At 38.6% G+C, this 26,822-nt stretch overlaps 2 protein-coding genes across 3 annotated transcripts; one reads left to right on the top strand and one right to left on the bottom strand.

Annotated features, from left to right (window-relative positions):
- Positions 1-1,991: 1,991 nt before the first annotated feature.
- LOC133525628 (serine/arginine repetitive matrix protein 1-like) lies at positions 1,992-10,782 on the bottom strand. 2 transcript variants are annotated; one of them, XM_061861946.1, is made up of 6 exons: positions 9,995-10,782; positions 9,299-9,387; positions 6,350-6,573; positions 4,352-4,571; positions 4,025-4,170; positions 1,992-3,363 (listed from the first exon to the last, which is right to left on the bottom strand). In XM_061861946.1, the coding sequence occupies exons 1-6, from the start codon at positions 10,644-10,646 to the stop codon at positions 3,132-3,134; spliced, it is 1,563 nt and encodes a 520-aa protein (XP_061717930.1). In that variant the 5' UTR covers positions 10,647-10,782; the 3' UTR covers positions 1,992-3,131. The 2 variants fall into 2 exon arrangements, with proteins under 2 accessions (XP_061717930.1, XP_061717931.1); XM_061861947.1 differs by having other exon boundaries at positions 3,226-3,363; positions 3,996-4,170.
- Positions 10,783-10,925: 143 nt separating this feature from the next.
- Positions 10,926-17,949, top strand: LOC133525629 (beta-1,4-N-acetylgalactosaminyltransferase bre-4). Its single transcript, XM_061861948.1, has 5 exons — positions 10,926-11,407; positions 12,536-12,629; positions 13,779-13,957; positions 16,597-16,818; positions 17,605-17,949. Exons 1-5 carry the CDS (start codon positions 10,926-10,928, stop codon positions 17,732-17,734), a joined length of 1,107 nt encoding a protein of 368 aa, XP_061717932.1. The 3' UTR covers positions 17,735-17,949.
- Positions 17,950-26,822: the final 8,873 nt, after the last annotated feature.

Here is a 26,822-nt window from a genome sequence, read left to right as displayed (position 1 = left end):
TTTTGGTAACCTGAATGTTAGAGTTTGAAGGAGCTTGGGTTTCTTGTATGATGTTCTGACAATCGCACGAATAGTCCCCGCCATTATTTTTCCTTCTTTTTTTATTACATGTTTTGCATCTTTTGTGACTCTTATTTCTTTTCAATTCACTTCTGCTCCCCACAGAAGAGTCCGTGTCCATTGCTGAATCGATAATAACATTACTTCCGACCTGGAGGTTATCACCTCCAGGGTCGGGAGGATCGTCATCCCCCATTACATATATACGAAAAAACTTACCAACTACGACGAAATTACACTAATTATATATACAAATACAACAATATATACAAACTATGTGAAAAATTATATACAAATTACTGATTCCCTGATCTATAATATTAAAATGGAAATTAAATTTACAAGAAACCTAAAACTGGACCGCCGCGTTTCACGTTTCCCGCGCTTTTTTCACTCACGGTTTGACACTGGGCTATAAACACGAAAATCGAAGTTCGTCATTGCGGGCATTTTGCTCTGTCGTTCTAATTACGTCTTGGTAAGAGTAAAAGAGAGGGATCCCCACAATATGCGATTTTCTGTTTTTGCGGTAGGCCCCCCGTTTTTATTATCTTTATTTGTTTATTGAGTTTTTTAAACAAATAGGCCAATTAGGCCCCCCGTTCTCAGTACAAAATTTAATACTCAAGCCGTAGCCATTTTGGTGGTGAGCAATTAATTGAAGCTTCGATATCTGCACTAAAAATTTATTAGAAATGCTAATGGATAATGAATACTTTATGATATATAATAACTCAATTATTACAGAAATATATTTTATTAGTTGGTTAAAAACCCACACGCACGCATACACAGCTTGCCCACCACCTAAATAGCTACGGCTTGAGTATCAAATTTTGTACTGAGAATAGACAACTGGGGCCTTAGTGTTACGTGTGTATGTACCTATATACTTACTTTACTCTTTGGTATGTACATAGTTGTGTCAAATCGTAAACTGTGACGTGACGAATTTTCAAAGAGCGTTTTCGGCGCGAAAGCAGGGGTCAAAATAAATTTTGTTAATTTAACATATTTAAAGCCGTTTTTCGGGTAAAAGTTAAATTTTAGGGCAACGTTTGGTTAATATAGAAGGTATTACAAGCGTTAAAAAAAATTGGAAACAACCCTATTGTCGTATCATTTAGAAATATAAGAGGTGGTATAAAAAATCTATGTGAGGTGAACCTTTGGCATATTTTTTTTATTTGTCATATATTTGCCCAAATTTTTGTGGTTATGTGTCTGTGCTATTATTAATTCTACTTGCGATTCCTCTCACAGAAATGGTTAGTAAAACTATATATGAATATAGCACGTCATGGGGTGAGAAAAAGTAGAAAAACCTACTGAAATGCATTTATACCGTATTTCCTTTTTTTCGATTTGAATACATCACAATTAATTTGTTTTTGTATTTTTTTATATTAGGTAAGCCACTTCAGAACTCTTTTTATTTATTAAATTATTTATAAATTTGATTCAGGCAACAGATCCATATATATTACAAACTTTTTCAACTTTTTGCAAACTTTCCGCATCTTGCACAATATCTATATCAATGACTAATTTTTCGGTTTAGTCACGTAATTGTGTAAATATACAAGAACATAAATCCGATGTTCACTCAGTTGATACCATCTATAATTATAGGTACGATACGGCCTGCTGTTCTAAGGACATGCCAAAAGTATCAAGTTTTCAACATTGTTTGTTACTTGTTTGTACGGGGATACCATTTTTTTATTTGTTTATTTTTTCAGTAGGTATAAGTCTGGCTAGACAGCTTTATCAGAAAGGCGGCAAATTTGTAAAATGTAGGCGCGATGGATTGATCTCCAATACGAATTTTGAATTTTGCGCCGTTTTCTACATGACAAAGGTGGCTTGTCATGTGATATACCTACTCTGTATCACATTTGGATGTATATAATTATTAACAACAAGCAGGCTTAAAAAATCAATATCAATTTTTATTATCTGTATAAATCATAATATTCACAATAACTGATGGTAATGCTAATTACAAGTATCGACTTAATAAAAATATAACAATAAATATTTATTATTGTCGCAACGTTATGTAGCTAAAGATTATAATCTACAAAATACTAATTATAATAAAAATATCAAAATGATTTTAAATTATAAGTTTGATTCGTTTAATCAAATTAGATGTAGAATGTCCCGGGAGTCTTAGAAAAATAAAGTCTAGAAACATAGTTCTATAAAGCGGATCATTCAACAAGAGATGCCAAAGTAATCCCCATTTTGTTTTATATTACAATAATCAAGTGAAAAAGCGATATGGATTAACACCTTCGCTATATATGCCAGTACTTTTATAGGCTTAATAATTCTAGTCAGAGAGTCATATTTTTTTACTTGCGTATTTGGAACTTTTATAAGTGCAGTGCAAAAGGACTGCAGTCCGTTGTTTGCGATAAGCTCTGAGCTCCAAAATCATTAAAATCAACAAGTCACATTTGTGACTTTTATTGTCAATATTTATTGATACATTATCTAAAATCAATATTCAATCAACATTATCATAATCACTAAATCACATTATTGATTACTCATAGAGCATATATTATTATATATATATTGATGTTTAAATACTACCTTTCGCAGTAGCAAAATATTTAAAAATTACATGTTTTCTGGCAGGTACAGCAAGAGGAAAGGAGGGAGCCATGTATGACTTTGGCTTTGATTGATGATATTTATTGCCCCTCAATCATTTACTATATGCACTTTCTAGCAATGTGGTAGAACGTACAATTCAAGAAGCTCGAGTGGAACTTAAATACAATGCGACAATTTTTGTTGCGCTTGCATTGATTAATAGATAAAGATTGATTAATATAATGGGTACGATTAAACTGATCTGCAAAAATTATGTTTTGGTCAGCAGAAAGATCAGTTGATTACGTTGTGCTTGGTTGGTGACCATTGCCGATCATTAAATTTTTCTGCTGACCACAATATATTTTTTGACTGATCATTTAATTACTTCCCCAACTTAATCCTCAATCTCGGTGACATCACTGCAGTGCTCACGTTCTGACAATCATTTTCAGTAATTTCTGCTATTTAGGTAAAGTTAACTGATACTTAAGGGGGGATAAAGCTGCTCGAGGCAGCGAGCTGGCCCGAGGCGACCGTGGGGCGCGGGGCGAGCGAGGGGAGCGAGGGGAGCGCGGGGCGTGCGTGCGCGCGGTGGGGTAGGGGCGCGGGCGTAGCTCCTCCGCGCTGCGGAACGTAGCGCGCGTTGAGCGTCGCCGGTGGAACGAGGATACCCACGTGTCTTGGAGGAGGCATCTGAAAACGGATAAGGTTGAAGGAGAAGCACCAATCGTTGTTCTTAGACAAAATAGTGGGCGGGACGCATTGCTTATAGAACTGATGTCCGTTAAGGAAGAAAGTTTGTTGGATGGTGGACGTTTCCAGAGAAGGCCCTAAAACAAAGTGGTCTGATGATCCGAGAGATTACTGAGAACCTAGAATTTTGAAAATTGTCTGTTTCTATTTATCGCTTTTCCGAGTGACAGAGGGATATAAATGTTTGATTGATTTTCGATGTTCATAGTAGTGCCCCCTGGTTCAGATCAAGGAGAACTGTTGAATGAAGTTATGACAGGTAGTTCCAGCAATGGACCTCTTTCGACTGTTATTTTGATGATGATGATAAATAAAGACGAACACATTAACAGTAAGATAATTATGAATCAGATGTTCATAGATTTAAAAGATGTGAAATCGGGTGATCAATATGAAAAATGGGATGATGTGATTGATGACAAGGCATCGGAATTTTCGTACCACTTAAATTCTCGTAAAACTTAAAAATTTTGAAAAGAATAAGATTCAAAATATCAATAAATGCATATCTACGTTTCCGATCCCTGTCAATGAAAATGTCAACCATGACATACACATCAAACCTCATTAACCTCAGTATATGTCTTCAACATCATCTTACTTCTCTAGGTCATTAAGAATTTTGTTGGGAGTAGATGCTGCGGGAGGTTTCGAGCGGCCTAGCTTCGCGCGAGTCGTCTGCAGCATGTGCTGCGTTACCAGCGGCTGCTGTGGTTGATTTTGGGGCTTCGTGCGGACTGGGTGATCCTGGAAGATGTCGGCAAAATCGATAAAACTTTGAAAATGGCTATCAGGTTTATTGCACAACATTTGATACGGACACCAAGGTGATAGCGCACTTGCCCCAATCTTTTTATCTTACAAACCACGAGTCAAAAAATATGTAAAATCCACTTCATCTTGTCAAATTGTGCATAATAATCCTCACCTTCGCCTTCCTTAATTTAACATTAGCTATATCCTCGGGTGTGATCGTAAGCCTTGGCCCCGACGTCCTAGGCGGGGCGGACCCACATCTAGGTATTGTGTTGGAACGTCCAAGCTTTGGTCCTGATGTTGGTGGTAGCGGTGGTGGTGGCGGTGGTGGAGGTGGCGGTGGTGGTGGGGGCGGTACGGAAGGTCCACGGGATTGCGTCTGTTGCTGCAACCTGAAAACGTTTATTATAACGAGTATATCAGTTCTCGCTGGCAAGGAGTAGGTATAATATAAGCCAATAAATTTTATTATCCTCCACTTATGTATTTTCACTGAGTGTTGGAAAAATATTTACACTCCTTAGATCACTCAAAAAATACTAAAGATAAATATTAAACGTGGATTCTTTGCCAAATTGTATAATGCAACAGGCAGCTCGTTTTGGCACGCATGTTTAATTCAACACTACAAATATATGACGGGGTTTACGGTGCGGAAAGGCTTTACACTAGCTAAAAAATAGGTAAAAACTGTAAAAATCGATACTATTTTAACATTACTAAGCACATTTAGAGCTTACTACCTGTTTTTAATTTATCGTTTGGTAATTATTTTACAATAAACAACACAAACAAGTTAGGTATAAAAACACGAAATCATTCCCGCACCAAAATCCCCGATGTATGCAGATAATTTAATAGTGAGATTGTAAGAAATAAGTAAAACAATGACGATCAAAATGTTTTGGGGACAAACTAGTGAGTCAGGATGGCTGAATGTGAAGAATTTCAGAAATGTATGTTTATATTTGTAAAGCATCAAGATATTGACGCCGTGCGGCTGCGACTTCTTTCTTCTTTTTCCTCGCGTTATCCCGGCATTTTGCCACGGCTCATGTCCGGCTGGAGTCCACTTAACAATCCCGAGAATTGGCGTAGGCACTAGTTTTTACGAAAGCTACTGCGATCTGACCTTTCAACCCAGAGGGTAAATAGGCCTTGTTGGGATTAGTCCGGTTACCTCACGATTTTTTTCTTCACCGAAAAGCGACTGGTGAATATCAAATGATATTTAGTACATAAGTTCCGAAAAACTCATTGGTACAAGCCGGGGTTTGAACCCGCGACCTCCGGATTGCAAGTCGCACGCTCTTACCGCTAAGCCACCAGCGCGGCTGCGACTACATATAATATAATAAATGTCAATATACAAGAGCACTGGACAAACACTATAAATGAAATAATTTGAAGTTGTTCGTGTATTCTCTTACCCTGTTTCGTGTCTCCGCGCTAGGCAACTCCTCATGACTAAGGGTCGTGAACATCCATCGTGACGATCATCATAAATCGCTCTATGTTGTAGTGTAGTAAATGTCTTTAACTATTTTTCAAACAACTTGGGTATGGTGAATGATATCAATATAATTATGCGAAACGACATCTGTTGGGTATCCCTCTTTGCGGTGGTTTCCACTGACATACATATATACAAATACACTAAGCTTACCTCAATTTTTCCTCCATCTCAATCTTGGAGTTCACCTTGTCCAGCTGTTCCCGCAGCGCATCGTTCTCCCACGTCAGGCGCTGTCAGCTCTCTCACTTCCTCTCTAAGAAGCCTGTATGCTCTCTCTCTATCGTGCCGCAGCGCTAAACTTATTAATTATACATATTTACCTGAACTTCTCCATCTGCTTAATCTTGGAGTTCATCTTGTCCAGCTTTCCCGCAGCGCATCGTTCTCCCACGCCAGCCACTGTCTGCTCTCTCACTTCCTCTCGAAGAAGCCTGTATGCTCTTTCACTTTCATGCCTCACCGCTAGGCAGTAATATTTACCTGAACTTCTCCTTCATCTGCTCAATCTTGGAGTTCATCTTGTCCAGCTGTTCCTGCAGCGCATCGTTCTCCCACGCCACGCCAGCCGCCGTCAGCTTTCTCACTTCCTCTCGAAGTACCCTGTATGCTCTCTCTCCTTCGTGCCTCAGCGCTAGACAAAATGATTATAATTACCTGAATTTCTCCTCCATCTGCTCAATCTTGGAGTTCATCTTGTCCAGCTGTTCCCGCAGCGTATCGTTCTCCCGCGCCATCCGCGCTTGCCGTCCCTCCACCTCTTTCAGGTATAGTCGCAGCTCTCTCACTTCCTCTCGGAGGCCTGTGTCTTCGCGTCTTTCTCTCTCTGACCCGAGCTTCCGTGCTGGGTCCCGGAGCATGCCCGTTATGGACTCGTAACTCTGGAATTACGTAACATAATGTTTATATGCGTTAAAAAATAAGTTAACCTGTATCTGAGTCACTTTAGGTAAGATAGAACACGTCAATAGTAGATGATCAGGGATATAAATAGGAGGGATCAAATTTAATGGTGCCTTTCACCCGAGTTGAACGGTGTACTTTTAATTTCCAATACTTCGAATTCGAGGAAAGTAAAATACATGTGCATTTAAAAAACGCGGCAAAGTATAAACTTCAGCAGTATTTCTTGAAGGTAATACTTTCGATTACTTAACAAATTAGATAAAATTATTTATTGAATGATCAGAATGTTTTTTGAAATTCAATTGTACAACAAATCCATTTAAATTAAAACCATAATTTTAATTGCTTGTCGTAAAAAAAAGCAAAACACCTATTTAGAAAGTACAGTGCTCTAGAGCAGAGAAGTATCCTTTTCTGCACACTTGTAAGGGCCTCCGCTAGCTGACGCGGATTATCCGGAACGGACGGACGGGACGCCCCGTCTAAAAGAAATTGTATGAACAGCGCTAACTGGCGCGGGCGCGTGCGACGCATTTGGCCTGGGAGCAGGACCCGCGAGCGTGCGCAGTGCGCACGCGGCGGGCGTCCGCGTCAGCTAGCGGAGGCCCTTAGAACAACAACGACCCGCTTTCTGAGCATGAGAAATGAAAAATGTAAACACTGACTGGTCGGTCATTTTTTAGGGTTCCTAGGAACCTGTCTATCTGTCTGTCCGAGGCTTTGCTCCGTGGTCGTTAGTGCTAGAAAGATGAAATTTGGCATGGACGTATAAATCAATAAAGCCGACAAAGTCGTACACTAAAATAAAATAAAATATTTTTTTAGGGTACCTCCCTTACACGTAAAGCGGAGGTGAACTTTTTTTGCTCCTACCCTACAGTGTGGGATATCGTTGGAAGGGTCTTTCAAACAACATTTTTTGATAAAGTGAATATATTCGGAGATAATCGCTCCGAAAGAAAAAGAAAATATGAACCCCCCCCCCCCCCCCAGCCCTCTAACTTTTGAACCATAGGTCCAAAAAATATAAAAAAAATCGTTGAAATAGAGCTTAAGAAATACATTCAATGAAAACTATAGCGGGCATGGTCAGTTAAGCTGTTTTTGAGTAATCGCAAAAAGTTTTCCCTTCGTAGTAAAAAGACGTACATCTACAGCTAAATGTTATTACGACATTAAATGGGTTGTTAATGTTATTTGGCATTATTTATGTAAAAATTTGCTTATTTTACTCATTCTATTTTTATTTAATATTTAATTTGTCTAAAACAGTTTCATTGACTGCATGAGTAAAGCCGTTGACTATTGACAGTTTTAGAACGAAAAAGTAAAAATTAAAAAGTGAGAGGCAATCCTAATTTTATATTCATATTTATTCGTTTATTGCACTTATGTACGATGCATTATGTCTAGGACTTATTATACTTGACTTTTTCATGCTTTAATGAACCAAATCATTTTAAAATTACTGCAGTTTGCTAAATGTGTTTTATTCATCTATATAGCAATCTAAATGTTTTTCGCTATGGGATATTTATCTTTAGACATGCAAAGTCTGGAATTGCAAGTAAGTTTATTACTTTAATTACATACCTAGGTACTGATTATGCTAATTTGCCTATTTGTTTAACTCGGGTGAAAGGTACCGTTTCATCCCTTGGTTAACAATCTTCTATACTTTAAGCTTTCGCTCTAATCATCAAAATCGCTAATTATTGCACCACAAAGAAAAAATAAAATAAAAACAGATTTACAATGTAAATAACGGTAGCAATAGGCGGACTTATCGCTGTAAGCGATCTCTTCCAGACAACCTTAGGGTAGCAGGATACAAAGAACAGTAAGCTTTTATAACAGGATTAACGTGCACGAATTAATTAGAGGAATAGGAAAATTACACATACATTAAGCAGAGAGTACATATAGTACATTTATAATTTAATTAAACAAATTAATATAATAATGCATACCAACAGAAAAATAAAAGAAGCGCTGGTGGCCTAGCGGTAAGAGCGTGCGACTTTCAATCCGGAGGTCGCGGGTTCAAACCCCGGCTCGTACCATTGAGTTTATTGTACGAAATATCATTGATATTCTATTTTACCAGTCGCTTTTCGGTAAGGGAAAACATCGTGAGGAAACTGGACTAGTCCCAATAAGGCCTAGTTTACCCTCTGGATTGGAAGGTCAGATGGCAGTCGCTTTCGTAAAAACTAGCGGCTACGCCAATTCTAGGAATTAGTAAAGTTGTCAAGCGGATCCCAGGCTCCCATGTGCCGTGGCAAAAATGCCGGGGCAACGCGAGCAAGAAAAAGAAAAGTAAAATAAATAAATATAATATTAAATATTATACGGTCAAGAAAATTGATTCTTAAGCAATATGCGGTTCAAGTAAATTAGGTTGTACATACTGAGGTGCTAAGAGCTGTCCAATGTAAAGTGAGCCGTAAGCTGCTAAAGAATGAATTTCCTCGACCGTACCTACCTAATTATAGCTGCATGTTATCTTAGAACATACTAAATAAATGTCATTTACTAAGAAGTCTAATTAAGAAGTAAATTTTGTGCTAGGGTCTATCGATATCATGAGATTTTTTGGGTTAAAGGCATACAGGGTATTATGTTTTACAAGATGTTCGTAACCATTTGACAAAAAATGGGTTTTATTATTTTTAATACAAATACTTGTACACAAATTACCTTCATGCCAATCCATGTGCACAGATCAACAAACTTCCAACTCTTAGGTGCGTTTCGGCGGTGACTCCTCTCTCTCCTCGGCGACCCTCCTGACAACATAAACCATTCCACCTCACTCAAATCATTAGCGTCTATGCCGCACTCAATCTCCAATTCCACCTTCACAATCTCCTTGGAGGAACTCATAGCAAAGAGTTCGATTTTCAAATTACAAACCTATATGACCGGATTGTATAACCAGCCAGCTACATTAAAAAAAAAAAAAAACACTAAAACAAGTTCTGCGACCAAAACACGTATGGACGTGAAGTTTGTTATTGACCGTTGGGAGTTAAAATCTCGAATGATGTCACCGATCTATATTCGTAATTGACGAGATGTCGTAGGTCCCTATAAGAAACAGGCAGTTATCGCCAAGATAACATGAGTTCAATAAAAAGTTCAATATATAATGACGGATTAAGACTATGTTTATTGATGATTACATTTATTTTTACTGAGCCAGACAAAATTGTTTCATACTAACGATTTATTTAAATATAATTTAATAGTTGACGTTTTTATATTCTGCCTATTATTGACCTTAATTTTCACACATGGCATGTGTCTTCGCCAAGGTTAGTATCAATATCCTGTTTTCTTACTGGGTCAAGGTCAATAAACTTATATTGTGTTCTGGGCCAATAGGTCTCTTACCTGGGGTGTTGTTTCCGGATTTGTTAAAACTTCTATTCTTCCTCGACTTGTGGAGTGCGTCTTTGAACAAATTAGATTCTGACATTGGCTTTCTTTTCCTCACTTTGAAGGTATGACTACTGCTCAATGACTTAAACGAGGCATCCGATGTGGAAGATAATTGACTCGAGGACAATGTGGGCCGGAGTGTTTTGCCCTCTTTGATTAAACTCGGAGATCGTGTAAAACTTGCATTTTTTGTTCGTTTCCAAGGTCTGAAAATTTTGTCTTCGTCGTGAGAATCGCGCCTTACTCGTTTTGTTCGTAAGTTATCCTCAGAGGTAGATGTGGAGCCTTGTGTGTTGAAATCTTTTGAAAACGAGAGGCTCACGTCAGAAACTCCGCAGTTGATAGCCAGTTCGCAGGGGTCCGTCTGCGTAGAAGTGTTCTCGACACTTTGCGATGGGCTGGACGCTTCAGTGACCATAATACTCACGAACGGCGGAGTTATATCGCCCTCGCCTTTACTCCTATCCTGAGTTGAAACATTACAACTTGGATCCCAAGACGTCTCAGCCGTATTGTCTTTAGAACATCTCCTCACCAGTTCGATAGAATCCATCGAAACGTCCATTTCATTGACAACATTTTCTTTTTCTTTATTTAAAGCCATATCGTTATATTACAAAACTTCACAGTCACACGTGCAAAGCTGGCAGAAACTTAGTACCTATTTATTTTAGTCTACCCCTCTTTAGTCAATATTATATTGTTTACACTACCCTCATACACATATCATTAAAATATGCCTTACTTTTGATTGTAAGAATGCCAATTATAGTATATACAAAAAAAACCGTTATTTTAAATTAAAATTACTACTTATATAAGCAAATGGCAAGACAAGGATAATGGTAACAGAACGTTGACTGACCCCAAACAAAACGCATCTATGCAGCTGTTATTGACGTTTGTTACTGTCATCGTCAGTTCAGTTGTCATGTCAACAAAGTGGTTTAAATCTATGAAGACGAGAAAAAAAACTAAATTTGATTATGAAATAATAAAAACTGCATGTTACTTAATCAATTTTATCACAATGCGGCAAGTTTTTAAGAAAAAAGTCTTATACGTTGGTGTGGTGGTTATAGTTTTGATTATATTTCTGCATCCAGATATGAATGGCCATCGGACGTACGAATATATAGAGAAGGATGATATATTAGATAATTTGCATTACGAGACAGCTGAGAATTTTAGTAGTAATGCGTTAAGTGATTGCGAGTACCGTGATATTTTGTTTGACGAGACAACTTTGTCGCCGGATATCAAGGATGGGGATTTGGTCGAGGGTCATAGGATCAAGGAAGGAGGGGAATACGCGCCGCTTGAGTGTAAACCTAAGTTCAGTACAGCCATCGTGTTACCATACAGGTTCGTATCTAAGCTATACCTAAGGTGTATTGGGGTAGGTAACTTCAAATGTAGGGTAATTTAGAAATTGAATAAAATTTATAAAACTAGAGGCACTTTATATTTTAGCAATACTTACGCTACTGCAATGCTTAACAACGCCTCTTCCTTATTGTTGCTACAGTAGAAAGGGCTTTAAGTTTAAGAGATATTTGCTATTTTAAAAATTACCCCACTTTAAATGCTATCTCAATGCATCTAAAATTTAATATTGGCTGTTTGTTATTTATTCTAAGTTTAATAGCATTATTCATAAATTTAGTTATTGATTTATTACAGACTTAACCCAATTCACTTTTACATTGTACGTGTTTTACTGTCAGTTTTCTATCTAGGCATATACATTTTTATTTATAAGTTATATTATACACTATGGGCCCATATAACCCGACAGATTTTAAAGGTGTATTCTTGACCTCATTTAGAGACTAAAATATCATAAAAAACTTACTGAAATTGATCATGTTTTAGAGATAAAGAATGACAATCCATGTGAAAATTTGTTTATACTATGTAATAACTCAGTGAAAAACGCCGTTTTGGCTGCGAAGCTGCCACAATGTGACTTGGTTTAGACGTACCTACTGACAGACATTAAAGTTTTAAAGGGAACTAGCAAAATTTATCTGTAAATAAAAAAAAAACTTTGCAATGTTTCTTTTTTCATAAAAATAAACAAAAATTTTTTTTTTGCCGAAATTGACCAAAAGTCATGAAATTTTTTTGCTCCTTATGACCTCGGGAATGTGTGGTTGAAATCTGTCTGGTTAAATGGGCCCACCAGTATCAGTGGCGTAGTTAGGCGTGGGCGAATGAGGCCTTCGCCCACGGTCTCGCATTTAGGGGGCCCCGTAAAGCAAACCTTTTTATTTATTACCTTGGGAATACACATTGAAAAGGGCGTCAGGTGTGGTTTCGCGCACGGCTGGATTAGTTCACACAACGCCTTTGATATATATATCCCCCCCCTCCCTTCCAACACACCTTATTGTATTGAGTTTACTGTGGAATTAGGTTGATCTGGGTAAAATTGTCCTATGAATACTTGAACTTTTCTTTATTTTTTAGTATGCATGACTGATTTTTCAGGGATAGAGCAGAACAGCTGCGAATGTTCCTCATCTACATGCACATGTTTCTGCGACGCCAGCTGATCCACTATCGCATCTTTGTGATTGAACAGGTAACCTGAATCATGAACTATACATATGTCTAATGATTACAATCAAAACAAACATTAAAACAGGTTTAACGAGAAGCTGGACCGCGTTTGCCGACTGATGGCATCACGGGATTAGAGATAACATTTTTTTTTTGTAGTAGTAAAACACTTTGTTGTATCAAAAGAAACAAACCAGGAAAAAACATATATCATTTTGTACAAAGGTGAACTTATTCCTTTCAGAGATCTCATCCAGTTAACCTTTAAGGGAGAATTGGAGAAAGGTAGACATCATAACTGTAGGTACTAAATGGCATGCAAATTTAATTTAATAATAATTTCCTAAAAGATAGGTAAACCTATAACCTACATTATACACTGTCTTTTTATTGAATTCCGTTAACTTCGGGGTATCGGTAAGTACGTTTAAGGAAATGGCATAGCTAATTAAAAATATATATATGTATATTATTTTGTTATTTTTTTTTATAAAAAGTAATTAAATGTTGCATATAGCGTTGTTATAATACGTGCATTACATTTAACTCAACTAAACAATTGAAAACTGTGACATAGGTATCAATGTCATTTCGAACATTGATCGTTCGAGATATTACTTACGTTTAGTAGCAAATGTATACCTACACTCGAACTAAATACTATCAATATGTAAACGGGCCCTAAGGCAAGTGTACACGCTCGTAAGGACCTTATAAGATAAAAATTAAGTATTGATTACCTATCTCCGAAATGGAGTTAATTAGAATACCGGTTTCTTTAAGAAAGTTACATAATTTAAGCTCAGGAATGCACCCTTGAAATTAACGAAAAAAAAACATGATTTAATGAAGTACGATTTAACTCGTAAATTCGACCAGATTTGCTCTAAGCAAATTCTTTTTCAGCGCGCCATATTTATTCCTTAGGGCCAGGCTACACTGGTGCGTTGCGTTGCGTCGCGTCGTCGCAAACGCATTTAATGTGGTATGTCATAAAAAATACATGTAAAACGAACAACGTCGACGCTGCGAGTATGCCTGCGATGAAAAAACGCGACGCAACGCAACGCACCAATGTGGCCTCACACTTACTCTTAATTGACCATATTAATATCTATACCTTTTGTCCTTGCAATAAGGTTTAGGAATCGTAATCAACCGTACTTTACAGGTGGACTCTCGGCCCTTCAACCGAGCGAAGCTGATGAACGTTGGCGCGGTGACCGCCGCCCGCGCTGGCTTCCCTTGTCTCATATTACATGATGTCGACTTATTACCACTGCGCCCTGCGAATATATATGCCTGTACAAAAAACCCCAGGCATCTGTCATCAAGTATAGACAAGTTTAGGTAAGGTTAAGTTAGTAATCGGCATTGCCCGTACTTTTCATGCCTTTGACGCAAAAATGACGTAATTTAACATACAGGGAGTTGTTTTACAATACTACAAATTTAGATAACTTACTTATTGACGGGTATCAAAATAAATACTTGTTACGAGAATAAAAGCTTGTTACGCTGTTAATAATCCAAAATATGTATTATTTAATAAATTAATAATCTATTATTTATTTGAGTGACAATAAGATGAAAGTCAGTTAGACGTTTCTGTACTGATTGTCAAGTATATGTATAACTTACCTAAAGAGGTTGATAAATGATTAATTATTACGAAAATATTAATTGGAATCATACTCTATGTAGCGTGACGTCATTTTTCTGTCAACGGCATGAAAATTACGGGCTCTGGCTAATCGACCTGTAAATAACTGTACGTAAAACATCAGGCATCGGTCCTCGAGTATAGACATATTTAGGTAAGCTTAATATAGTTTTTTTTATACGTAGGTGGCAAACAAGCATACGGCCCGTCTGATGGTAGTGAGTCTCTTTTCAAGTCTTTATTAGCCATCACTCGCGCTGGCTTCCTCTGTTCTGTTCTACAATATGTCGACTTATTAGGCGCCATTCATTTATTACGTAAAACGATTTTTGCTAGTTTTTGAATCCTCCCACCCCTATGTAAGAAAAACTAAGAATAGGCCGACCCCCTCCCCCTATGTTATATATATGTATAGTCCTCCTCATCGTTTTCGATGACGGCGACCCCAAATAAACACATTATGGACGTTGTCTAGCATGAGCCCTAATGTGGCTGGCCAGGCCGATCTTGCTCTTAAATACTCTATTGCACGCGTGACAATAAAGTTGGCCAGCTGCGTTGAACGTGTACACGTAGGAGGGCTTAGGTCTCTCTTTCCGTAACTCCGTGTTCTTTCGTGTCCGTTGGCGGTGAATAAGCGGAAGCACGGTGGTCAGCACCTGCGCTACAAGGACGTGCTCAAACGGCATCTGAGCGCTTGCGCCATCGACCCTGAGCGTTGGGAGGAGCTTGCTGGAAGGAGGTCTTCTTGGCGTTCTACCATCCATAACGGTGTCAAAACATTCGAAGATAACCGCCTCACTAGCCTAGACATAAAACGCCTCCTATATTACGTAAGAACCTAAAGGAAAAAAATACTTACAAGTTTCTTTTGTCTTGGTCAATTCAAAACTCAAAAAATTCAAAATTCAAAAATTTATTCTGCAAGTAGGCCTCAAAGGCTCTTTTACAAGTCAATACAACATTTATACTAACATCATATAGTGACATGAAAAATACATAACAACCTTTATAAATACAACAGCCAATACCTGGGTAAACATTACATTATAATAATCTTAAAATAAATAATTACTGGTGTTTATAGATGTATAGAATTATTTTTTGGAACGTTTATTTGTTCCTACAAAGGTACTGGAGCCGGCTAAGCTAACTCTACCGTGTTTGATAAGTGATAACATAGAGTGTGGAAGTATTATTTGAAACGTCATAACTAAATAGAATTTTGAAAATATTCGCATCTTTGTGATCATACATAAGAACTATGACAGCCCCCTCCCACCCCCTTGTAAGAAAAAATAAGACGGGTTCGAACCCCTCCCCCCTAAATAATCCCCCTCACCACTGCGGCCTGCGAATATTTATGCCTGTATGAAAAACCTCGTGCATCTGTCTTCGAGTTATAGTCAAGTTTAGGTAAGTTAAGAATAGTAAACTGAGTTGTTCTACGTCGTTCTACATGATGTGTATTTATTACAGTTACCGCCTGCGAATATCAACGCATGAACGGATATCAGTTGAAGTAACATTTCTTTGCTCAGACCTGGGGAGCCGAACCACTAAGTAAATTACGGCTACAGCGTTCTATTCTATTTTCTATACAAAGGGATGTTTATTTTCTGTTAAAATGCCAGTTATGAAATTGGTTCCATTGACAAAAGGTGTTGTCTGACTTTATTGTTGGCTTAATGTTTAGCCTCGTAAGGTCCACCATACATAATTATCCTATTTTTAATTTGGACCTTGTTATATAGTAAATTAAGATGAATTTCTTTTATTTGAGAAAGCAATGAAACAAGATATGCTACTTAGTATTAATTTGGTTTATGAATGGCTCTAATTATATTGCAAGGGAGTGTACATTATAATGGACATTGGGACTTATGAGGTTATAGTTCTCGTTTGCATATTCTTTTATCTATAAAGCCTAAAGCAAAAATTCATTGGTTATATAAGATGTTGTACAAAAATTTCTAAGTATAATTTGTTTTAAGGCCCGAGCACATCGTCTGCGTGTGCGTAAACGTGCACGTGCACGTGCGCTAAAATGTCAGAGCCGTGCACGCACATGTCACGCAAGCGGTGTGCCGTCTCTCATAAGGATCTGTATATTACAACGCGCACGTGCACGTGTGCGTCTGTGCACACGCATCCGGTATGCACAGGCCTTTAAACTTCACACCAGATCATCATCATATATGCAACTGTCTCTATCTCTTGGTCTTGTCTTTTCAATAAGTTCAAGATTAAACTACTAAAACTACGAAAACCAAACAATCTTGTCACGAAACTTGACTAACAAGTAATTTTATAAATCGCATTTCAGATTCGTCCTACCATATCTCGGCCTTTTCGGCGGCGCCATAGCGATAACCACCGCTCAGTACTCGGAAATAAACGGCATGAGCAACGAGTACTACGGCTGGGGCGGGGAGGACGACGACCTGTATATACGCCTGGAGGCGCACGGCCTGACGCGGTGCCGGTTCGAACCCGGGACCAGTCGGTACCACATGCTGACGCACCGGCACGAGCCGAGGACTAATACGTGAGTGATCAACACTGGCTGTAGCGATTAGAGCGATACACAGTAGTACTAGCTCTGTCACTCTTTATCGCGATTAGAGCGCGATGCAGTAAGTGCTAGTTCTGTCCCTTTTACAATAATATTAATATATAGCGATAGCTTGAATAGCTTATAAAGCCACTTATGGCCTCCAAACCGTGACTAGCTTTGTTGTTAATAAATACATACCTTAACATACCATGGGCGAACACACATACTTGACAATATTATGTTGTTACCTACGTAATTTAGCCGTAATGTCTTATATTATTTATACTTACAATATATAATGTAAGTTAATAAAAATAACTTTAAAAAGTGAATGCGCGAGAATCATGTCGAAATTAGTGTTGTCAGAACCAAATTGCCACTTTTCTGGACTGTGATAAAATTTCGGAGAAGTAAAAAACTGTCCCGAAACAGATTTCACAATTTTCTAGACATGACCACATTCCATGCCATGGCATCAGGATGTACTGAAAAATATTTTACAGTACATATGGTGCTACTTCACCGCACTAGTGCGAAAATTTGCATATTACGTTACTATGTCGAACATTTAAAGGGCCATATGTACTGTAAAACGTTGTACGATACATGTGCGAATAGGTAATTCGCATTTCGTGTCGATTTAAAACACTCCCTTCAGTCTTGTTTTAATTTATCGCCACTCGTTTCGAATTTCCTATTTTTCGCACTTGTATCGTAATGTACTATTGAATCATTCATAATTATAAGATTCTATTTCTTTCTTATCTTTTGTTTCAGGCAGAAGATAACCAAGTTATTAAATTACGCAAAAAACAGACTAAAAGTGGACGGGCTGAACTCTCTGCAGTACACAGAAGTGGCAACAGTACTCCACCCTCTATTTACTCATATCATGGTTGATCTCTAACATATCTCGTACTAGTACGGTTATCATACTGATGTGGATCCGATAGCTCCGGAGGCGTATTCTGATTATTAGCCATCGGAGTTTACATCGCATGGTACGATTACAGTAAGTCCATATTAACAAATAATGAATATAATCAGACGTTACTTTGCAGAAATCCATATTAATTGAAACAAAAAAATATTACTTTGCTTATCCGCGAAAAGATAACGTGCTAGTCAATCAGCGCTAACCAGTTATACTTACTTGCGTATTTTTTCATGCAATTAATGTTCTCATCCTCCCACCGCAAAAATAAATACGCAATTAAATATAACAACCCACCACCGAAAATACAAAACTCGACACATGTTTCGCCTTTCTACGAGGCATCCTCAGGAGATGTTGACGGTCAACATATTCGGTGGATATTAACATTAACATTAAAGTAATACTCATCCTCATACTCATTCAGTAATCAATGTCATGTAGCATTTGAAAAGCTCGTCTTATAGAATTTGTGATAAGTTGTTATTTTAATAAGTTCATAATTATCTCTTATGAAGCGTAGCTTCATACCTACAATCAGTTATATCGTAACAATATGTATCAATAGCCTCCTAAGGCCCAGCCATAGAAATGAAAAATCCTAAATTTGCCACTAGAATTTGAACCTATAGTGCAGGGAATACAGTTGATTTTATTTTGTTTGAAAATTGAATGAAACAAACCAAATGCAACTCTGTTCCAATTGAATATGATTTAAATTTCATCGAACTGAATAAGTCCTATTGGTAGGACCTTGGGCCTTACGAGGATAGAGTATGTTTAAATAGGTGATAAAGTTGAAATACCGCAAGAACTATGGAATTCTTATATAATAAGAATTAAGTGTTATTTATAATATAAGTATTTAATTACTTCGAAGCGAATGCTAAGGATGTTTATAAAGGCATTTCAGGGCGAAATCTCTGAACGAGTATGAGGATGAGTATAAATTTAATTTTAATGTTAATTATAGACTCCATATTAGCTCACTATAATCTTACCATGCGATGTAAACTCCGATGCCTACTGATTATATTAATAGGTTAAGAATTTAATCTTGTTTCGTTGTGGATATGATCTGTCAGTGTCAAAATTGACATTTCTTCAACCAGAAACGTCCCTGTTGACACTGATAGAGCATAATATTCATAACTAATATGGAGTGTGGAATTAAGAGAAGTGACACCTCTTATGGTAGAACTGTTGCAAAAGTGTCCAGCTGTCAGCTATAAATATTAGTTCTAAATCTCTCCAGAGTAGCGCTAGAGTAGCTAAGAACCTAGGCGCTATTGACGGAGTGAAGTGTGCTGTCTATGATTTGATTTTTTTGTTCAAGTATTCTAGGTATTGTAGCGCCACCTATTTAAGGTTTTTTGATGACACTTTTTGGTACATGGAGATTTATTTCCTTAAATCCACATTCCGTAATAACTAATAGGCGGGTCCACACAGAGCGAGCATACGCGCGAGACAATTTCTTCGCGTACAAAACGGCCAGTGTAGACGTGCCTTGGCCGAGGCAGCGCGCCCGTTTTTCTCGCTTGAGCGCGTATCAAATTTAACAAAAACAGGTTATTATTACAATCAGAATACGCCTTCCGATGTGTGAGTGAGACAGCACTATGCACGTATATAGCTATGTCCCGCTCGCACACCGCAGCGGCTTGCGGATCCGCATCCAATGTGAAACCGCCTATTGTAGACACCACAGTGCTGGGAATTAAAATTAAGTATTTGCCATTATAGTGATCTGCTAGAGTAAAAAGAATAGACGTAGACAACAGAGGGCCTACCGCGAACCACGTTCGACGTGTTGCCTCCCTGTCACACTTACGTGCGAATTTACAAGTGTGACAGAGAGGCAACACGGTGAACGTGGTTCACGGTACGCCCTCAGTAACCATCAAAGATCCTTTGATTGTGGAAGACGTTGTTAGACTAAGGCCCTCCGGTCACGAGGCTACTCTCAAGCGACGCGACTGCAATGCAATTCATGGTCGCAAACTGGTATGCTACTCGTTTCCGTACACGGTGCTACGCAACTGAGACGATTTTTTATCATTTGCAGTACAACATTCGTGCGTACAAGATGTCGGACTCTAGCGACGAAGACAATGTTCTTCTCTACGTATTATATAGAAATAGAAAAAAACGGAAATATAACAGAAGATTCTGGGTGCACCCGTACATTGAAAAAAAATTATACTGTAGAGCTTTCGTCGCGACTAGAGAACTGCATGAGAATGACGACGAGAAGTTTCGACATTTTTACAGAATGTCGAAAGAATCATATTCTTATTTGATCGAGTTGTTATCTCCAAATATTCATAAGCAAAATACTGTAATGAGAGAATGTGTGACATTGAACGCTTGATCCGCCGCCATTTTCGTTTGCAATGTGCATGCGACTCGAGTAGCGTGCGACCGGCAAGACAGTCGCGTGCGACTGGTAGCAAACGCGTCGTAGACGCGTCTCGTCGTGTGCGGAGTGAAGTGAATTTGTATGCAGGCTACTCACAAGCGACGCGTATCATACGCGTATGAGACGAAAGTCGCTTGAGAGTAGCGTCGTGAGCGGAGGGCCTAAGACGAATTCGTCAAAATTGACAGCTGAATTGGATGGCGTTGTACGACCTACGACCACGTACATAGAAATTTGTTTGCAAGGGGGGGGGGGGGGGGGGGGGGTTTGCAGTTTACTTTGTGCGCATTATGCGGGCACTCTATTAACGTTTGACAATTCAGTGACCACAAAACATTGTGGTACCGTATAGTCCTATCCAGGCCGGCTGTCAAACTCGGAGGCACGATTTTTCTTAGACTTTACACGTCTACAATCAAATACTCTTTGATAACCAGTAAATAATTCTGGCTGGTACATAACTCAAAAGCAAGTTCCTCATTAATGTTGTTGGTCTTAGACTCTGATGTTTTACATACCGCTCTGACCTTCGCCTTAAATAGTGTACTATTTTTTTACATATTTTTTAGGTTTTTGTTAGGTCCTAATGAACTTTAATATAGTTTCAAAATAGCAGTGCCGGATTAACCATTAAGCAAAATAAGCACTTGCTTAGGGCACCACGTCTAGGGGGGCACCAAAATCGCAGGAAAAAAAAACGCGCAGGCTGCATCAGCATCGCAGTCGTAGTGTAGTACGAAACTTTTTTATACGTGTGCAAGTACCCATCTAATAACGAAGTGTCGTAAGAGAGTGAGAACACGTAAGCACATCTCCAACCTTACGCGGAGGCCATCAAAGTTCATGGCCAAAAAATTTTACCGTCGGGCTTGTGGCCACCCGATTTTCTCGACGTAGATTACCGATTTTGTAGCGTATTTTGCTCTCTTACACACCAGATGTATCGGCCAGGCCGAGTGCTGCAGAGCCGCGATCCTGCGACCTAATTGTCAAAGTGTAATAAAGGGCCCTGCGAAGGCCGAAAAACAAAAGCATCTTATCAAGTTGCGCTTTCGAGTTAAGCCAAAGGCCGAGCAGTAGGATTACATAGGTTCGATTTCAAGCCACTCCTTTGCAGTTCGGCGTTAGGTCTTATGCGACGCCAGGCCTTCTACTTTATGCAAACTGCCTCACTTTTGCTTGGCCACGGATCCAAATCCATGCTGTCCTCTTTCGCAGCTGAGCTGCCTTGCTCACACCTCGCCATTGGTTGTATTATACGATAACGCGCCGCGATCGGAGGCTCCGGACCAGGGATCGGAAACCGGTATTTTTTGTATGGGAACGAAAACGGTATTTTTTCGTTCTTTGTTAATTACTTCATTTCTAATTAGGCAATCTTATAATACGAAGTCGTTATCTGAAAACACAACTGAGTCCTACATTTAGAGTATAAAATAAACCGAAATATATGGTTATTTCGATGTTTTTGCAAAAAACCGGTTCCGATCCCTGCTCCGGACGTCCAGCTATTCATACCTCGCCATTGGTCAAATTCAAGCCTTGTTTTCTTCCAGCTCGACCTTTGGCCTCATCCGTAAGCGCCGATCGAACGCTCCGCGCATTCAGCCTTAGAAGTTGCCTTTAAAAACACTGATGGCCTAAATGGCCAATTAAATTAGATCCTAAAATAGCGTTTTGAGGAATTAATTCCCAGCAAGCTGGAAATTGTTTTAATACATTTATTTGATCCTAAATGCGTGTAATGCGAGTTTGCTCTATCCCAGGAGGTGTGCAAACATTTTGGGATCCTTAGGAGATAATTTTTTCCTTTGGATTGCCAAACCACTCGATGTAGAAGGAACCCATTATCAATTACAATAGCACTTGGTGGATCAGACACTGTTAAGAAAGCGTTTTCGGATCATTAACATGATTTTATAAAAAATAAAAAATGTCGACCTTTTTTTACAATTTACTACGAAGGTACTTACCTTAAATCAATCAATCAATGTATTTTATTGCAAGAACATAGTTAAATTACATTTCGGATCCTCAGATATCAATTTTAATAATACTCGTAATTGAAAATGAAAAAATGAAAAATGAAAATATTTAATTCAGACACCAAGTATCCATATTTTTGTCTACAAGACTGTGTTAGTAAAATAACAAGAAAAATCTTAAAAATAAAGTTAACATTAATGTTAGTGGAACACATAATGCTCATTGGACCTAACATGCATTGTCATCCAGTGAGTTATAAGAGGGCTATCCACCCTTTCCGCAATCACCCTCAGGAGAGTGTTGGTGCTGCCCCGCACGCGGTCCCACAGGGACGCCACCCTCTTACGCAGCACTGCGTGGAAACCGTCTGTGCTCCACTCAGCGAACATTGCTGACGCGCTGCAGCGCCAGGGCAGCCCCAATAAACCCCTGAAAGCGTTGTTGTACTGGACACGCAGAGCACTAAAGGTTTTTTGGGTGTAGTTGCTCCACAGGTTGCACGTGTACAGGTTTTGGCAGTAGGTTTTAAATAATGTAATTTTTACCTCACGGGAACAGCGAACAAACCTGCGTGACAACATGTTACCCCTAACCGATAGTGCTCTGCGTTCCCTCTCCAGGTCTTCATTATCTTTTAGAGTGTCTGTGACCCAATGGCCCAAATATTTAAATTTTGTAACCGTCTGAAGAGGAGAACCATCTAGGTTAATAGGTGGTATAGAATACGTTTTAGTACCAGACTTAAAGACTAAGATCTCACTCTTCTTGACATTATATTTGAGCCCGTGGGCCACAGAGTATCTCTCACATATACCCAGCAAGACTTTTAATGCGTTTATTGAGGGGCTCAGCAGCACCATATCGTCGGCATAGCTAATATTATTAACAAAACTGCCGTCCACTGAACAACCTACACCAGCGCTGCTGAGCTCCTCAATCAACCCATTTACATACAGATTAAAAAGTGTGGGTGACGTCAATCCGCCCTGTCTCACACCACATTTCATTTTATATGGGTCTGAGTATGCCCCAGCCCATCTCACAATATTTATTTGATGATCATACCAATACTCAAACATATTTGTTAACTCAACTGGTACACCAGTCCCGCTGCGTAACTTGTGCCATAACAACTTATAAGATACAAGGTCAAATGCCTTCGACAAGTCCAAAAAACATGCAAAAACTGGCGTGTTCCGCTTAGTGTAGTATTGAACAGTATGCTTGAGACACAGTATAGCCGATTCAGTTGAAAGTCCGGGTCGAAACCCGAACTGGGCATCATGTAGGTTGATATGTCTATTCAGATACGTGTTAAGCACACTGTCCAATACCTTCGCCAGTATAGTTGCCAGCGAGATTGGTCTATAGTTGGACTTGTCGGAGGCATCACCAGTCCTATTTTTTATAATGGGCACCACAATGGTTTTCATGAGGTCTTCAGGCAAGTAGTTGTGGCGAATACAGCATGTGTAGAACATCGCAAGAACCCTGGGAAGATGAACACCCGCATGTTGCAGATGCTCGATGCTAAGACCATCGTGTCCGGGTGACTTACCTCTCGTCATTTGCCGTACAACCTTGGATATTTCCGCTGGTGTAATTCCGATTAGGGTACCATCCCCACGAGTCCCAGCATCGAGCACCGGCAGCCGGCCATCCACCTTCAGAGGTTCCACTTTGAACTGGTTCCTAAAGAGGTTTGCGATATCACTCGGCTCACTAACACTGTCAACACTTACCGGAAGGCTCACCTTAGGGTTCATCCTGTTTGTCGATTTCCAAAACTGTACAAAGTTCTTAGATTTATGATGTGAGGCAATAATATCCATCTTTATCTGGTCTTTCTTATTTTGACAGTACTTAAGTTTAGCTTTAAAATGTTTTCTAGAAAGGCACATCTCCTCATATAGTCGGCCCGACTTAGGCTTACCGGACCTGCACCATTCCTGAAAACATACTCTCGCCCTCTGGTGAGCCCCCCTGACGTGTTTATTCCAGCCCGTAATACGACCCGCTCTGTGATGTTTTGTATGACAAGTGGCAACTGAGGCCTCTTTAAGTATCACTATAATAGACTCATACATGTTGTTTATGATAGTCCTATGATCAGCATTATTGCAAACATTATCATTATCACAGCATTGTACTAGTTCATTAGGAAAATCAATATATTTTAATTTATCGTTACAAATCTTTCGATACTCGTTTATCTGAGGTAGCTCCCTTTCACCCCATATTATACCCCTCGGATTGTCATTTCCCAGATCTACACTCTGCAAATTAGTTTTAGCTATATTTTTACTTAAATTACATATTATTTCCAAAGGGAAGTGATCTGACCAAAACACGTCATAGTGTATCTTGACGTCAGTAACTGTTAGTCTAGCCGCATTTGTCGTTACACAGTGGTCAAGCCAGCGCACACACCCGTGACTGTCGCTGACATAGGTATACGAGTCCGGCGGCAAGAGTTCAGAGTCTACTATGAATAGTTTTTGTTCACTACAGAAGTTGCTCAGATAATTATAACAGATAATTAGAACAGATTTTCCGTCGGCCGTACCGTTTTCGATTTAGGTACAAGCAAAAAAACTGAAAATAAGGAAACATTTATGCACACCTCCTGGAATGGAGCAAACTTGGATTACACGTATTTTTAAGTCGATAAAATCTAATTGTATTGGCCTAATTGTGACACATTATTATTAAAAAAACGGGACTTAATTGCGTTTGATTAAGTTCTAAAATTACCTCCAATGTCAAAATAATGATGTCGACTTTACACAGTCTTCTCCGAGACCATGGGGACAGCGCCGTCCTTGAAACGTCTAGTCAGAGGTTATTTTTTAACCGTACCCTATTCTAAGTCCCGTTTTCGTAAACAATAATTTGCTATTTAAGACATTTGTTGCCATTGGTACTGGTTCTGACAAGAACCAATGGCCAATGGCTAAGCCTCTACTGAAGCTCGGCCTCACATGAATGAGCTTCGCAGGAAAGCTCTAGAGGTTGCAAAACCCTGCGGAGAACGGCCTATGTCTTACGTCTTCGCTTACACTTGGACAATGGTTGGCTTGGCCTCCGGACTTATGCAAAACACGGTCTTCGAATTTGCTTACACTTGACCTTACCTACTCTTGGAACAATACTGCTGCAATACTGTCAATTTCCGTGATAAAATGATGTGACGCATTGAAAATTCTATTCTCAGCAGTAATGCGGCAATAAACGTCACTCAATTTACCAATAAAATTCAATGTAATCTTGATGAGGGGGCACCATGGTCTAGAAATGCTTAGGGCACCAAAATGTCTTAATCCGGCACTGCAAAATAGGGTAAAACATAAGGGTGTCATTAAAATATTTATTTGCTGCTGCGATTAAAATGCTTGCTATAAAAATAGTGATCCAGTAGTAAAAAATATGCCTTAACAGTACAATAATTTTAACTCCAATAAGTAAATTTGTTAAATTATTCATAGGTATAGAAGTTATACCTAGTTCATGTAAAAAAGAGTCTCGTTAATTCAAATAGCTACTAAAATAATTAGATTTATCACAACTGATTTAAATAATAGACTGATTTAAACAGCAGCCAAATAACACTAGACCCTACTCAGTGTTGTGTTCCTGCCGGTGAGTAAGGTTGCCAGAGCTCAACGAGGGGGGGTTAGGGTCGGCAACGCGCATGTGATTCCTCTGGAGTTGCGGGCGTACATGGGCTGCGGAGACTGCTTTCCATCAGGCAGGCCGTATGCTTGTTTGCCACCAACGTAGTATAAAAAAACATGTCACAAATGTATATATATGAACATTATGGACCCTTTTAATGCTCCCTTGAACCACTTATGTTGGCCTGTGAGTGATAATTATTCATAGGTGTAGATTATAGAACTTATCATTCCTGATATACGAAAGAGTCTCGTTAAATCGAATAGCTACTAAAATGATTAGATTTATCACAACTACAGATGTGCAAGTTGCGGAAAGTTTCCAAAAAATAGGAAAAATTCTCGGAAATTCCTTGAAAATTTCACAGAAATATAAGAAATTTCCATTTTATGTTACAAAATAATAAGTTTCCGGAACTTAACAATGTGGAAAATTTTGGAAAGATTCCTTCGGCACATCAGTAATCACAACTGATTTAAATGTCACTTTATGTCACAAATGTATGTATATGAACATAATGGACCCTTTTAATGCTCCCTTGAACCATTTATGTTGGCGTGTGAGTGATATTTTAAAAATCATGAATGTTGGTGAACACTTGAACAGGGATAATTCATAAAATCAAATTGTTTTGTGTTTAATGTTGTTAAACAAACTTAGTTGCATATTTTTTAAACACGTGTCAAATTTAAACTTGTTTCGGTATATGTTTTGGGAAACATTGGGATGTTATTGGTTAACAAACCCCGTTGTCAATATGGCAGTTTATTGAAATTGTTTTGTCAAAACTACGTCCCCTAAATTCAACTATGGTACATGACTTCGCCTTTGCTAAATATCATTAATATTGTAATTCTACTAGCTATAAATTATATAATTTACGATTCAGTTTAACAATAAATATTTACGATTTAGAATAAGTACATGTATAATTTTCAAAATTAAATAATTATCACTAAGCGAAGTTAGGGACAGGTG

This window comes from Cydia pomonella, chromosome 15 (genome assembly GCF_033807575.1).
Source record: "Cydia pomonella isolate Wapato2018A chromosome 15, ilCydPomo1, whole genome shotgun sequence".
Lineage (NCBI taxonomy): Eukaryota > Metazoa > Arthropoda > Insecta > Lepidoptera > Tortricidae > Cydia > Cydia pomonella.
Note: the sequence above shows the minus strand (reverse complement) of the source record. Positions and strands in the feature narration are given on the sequence as shown.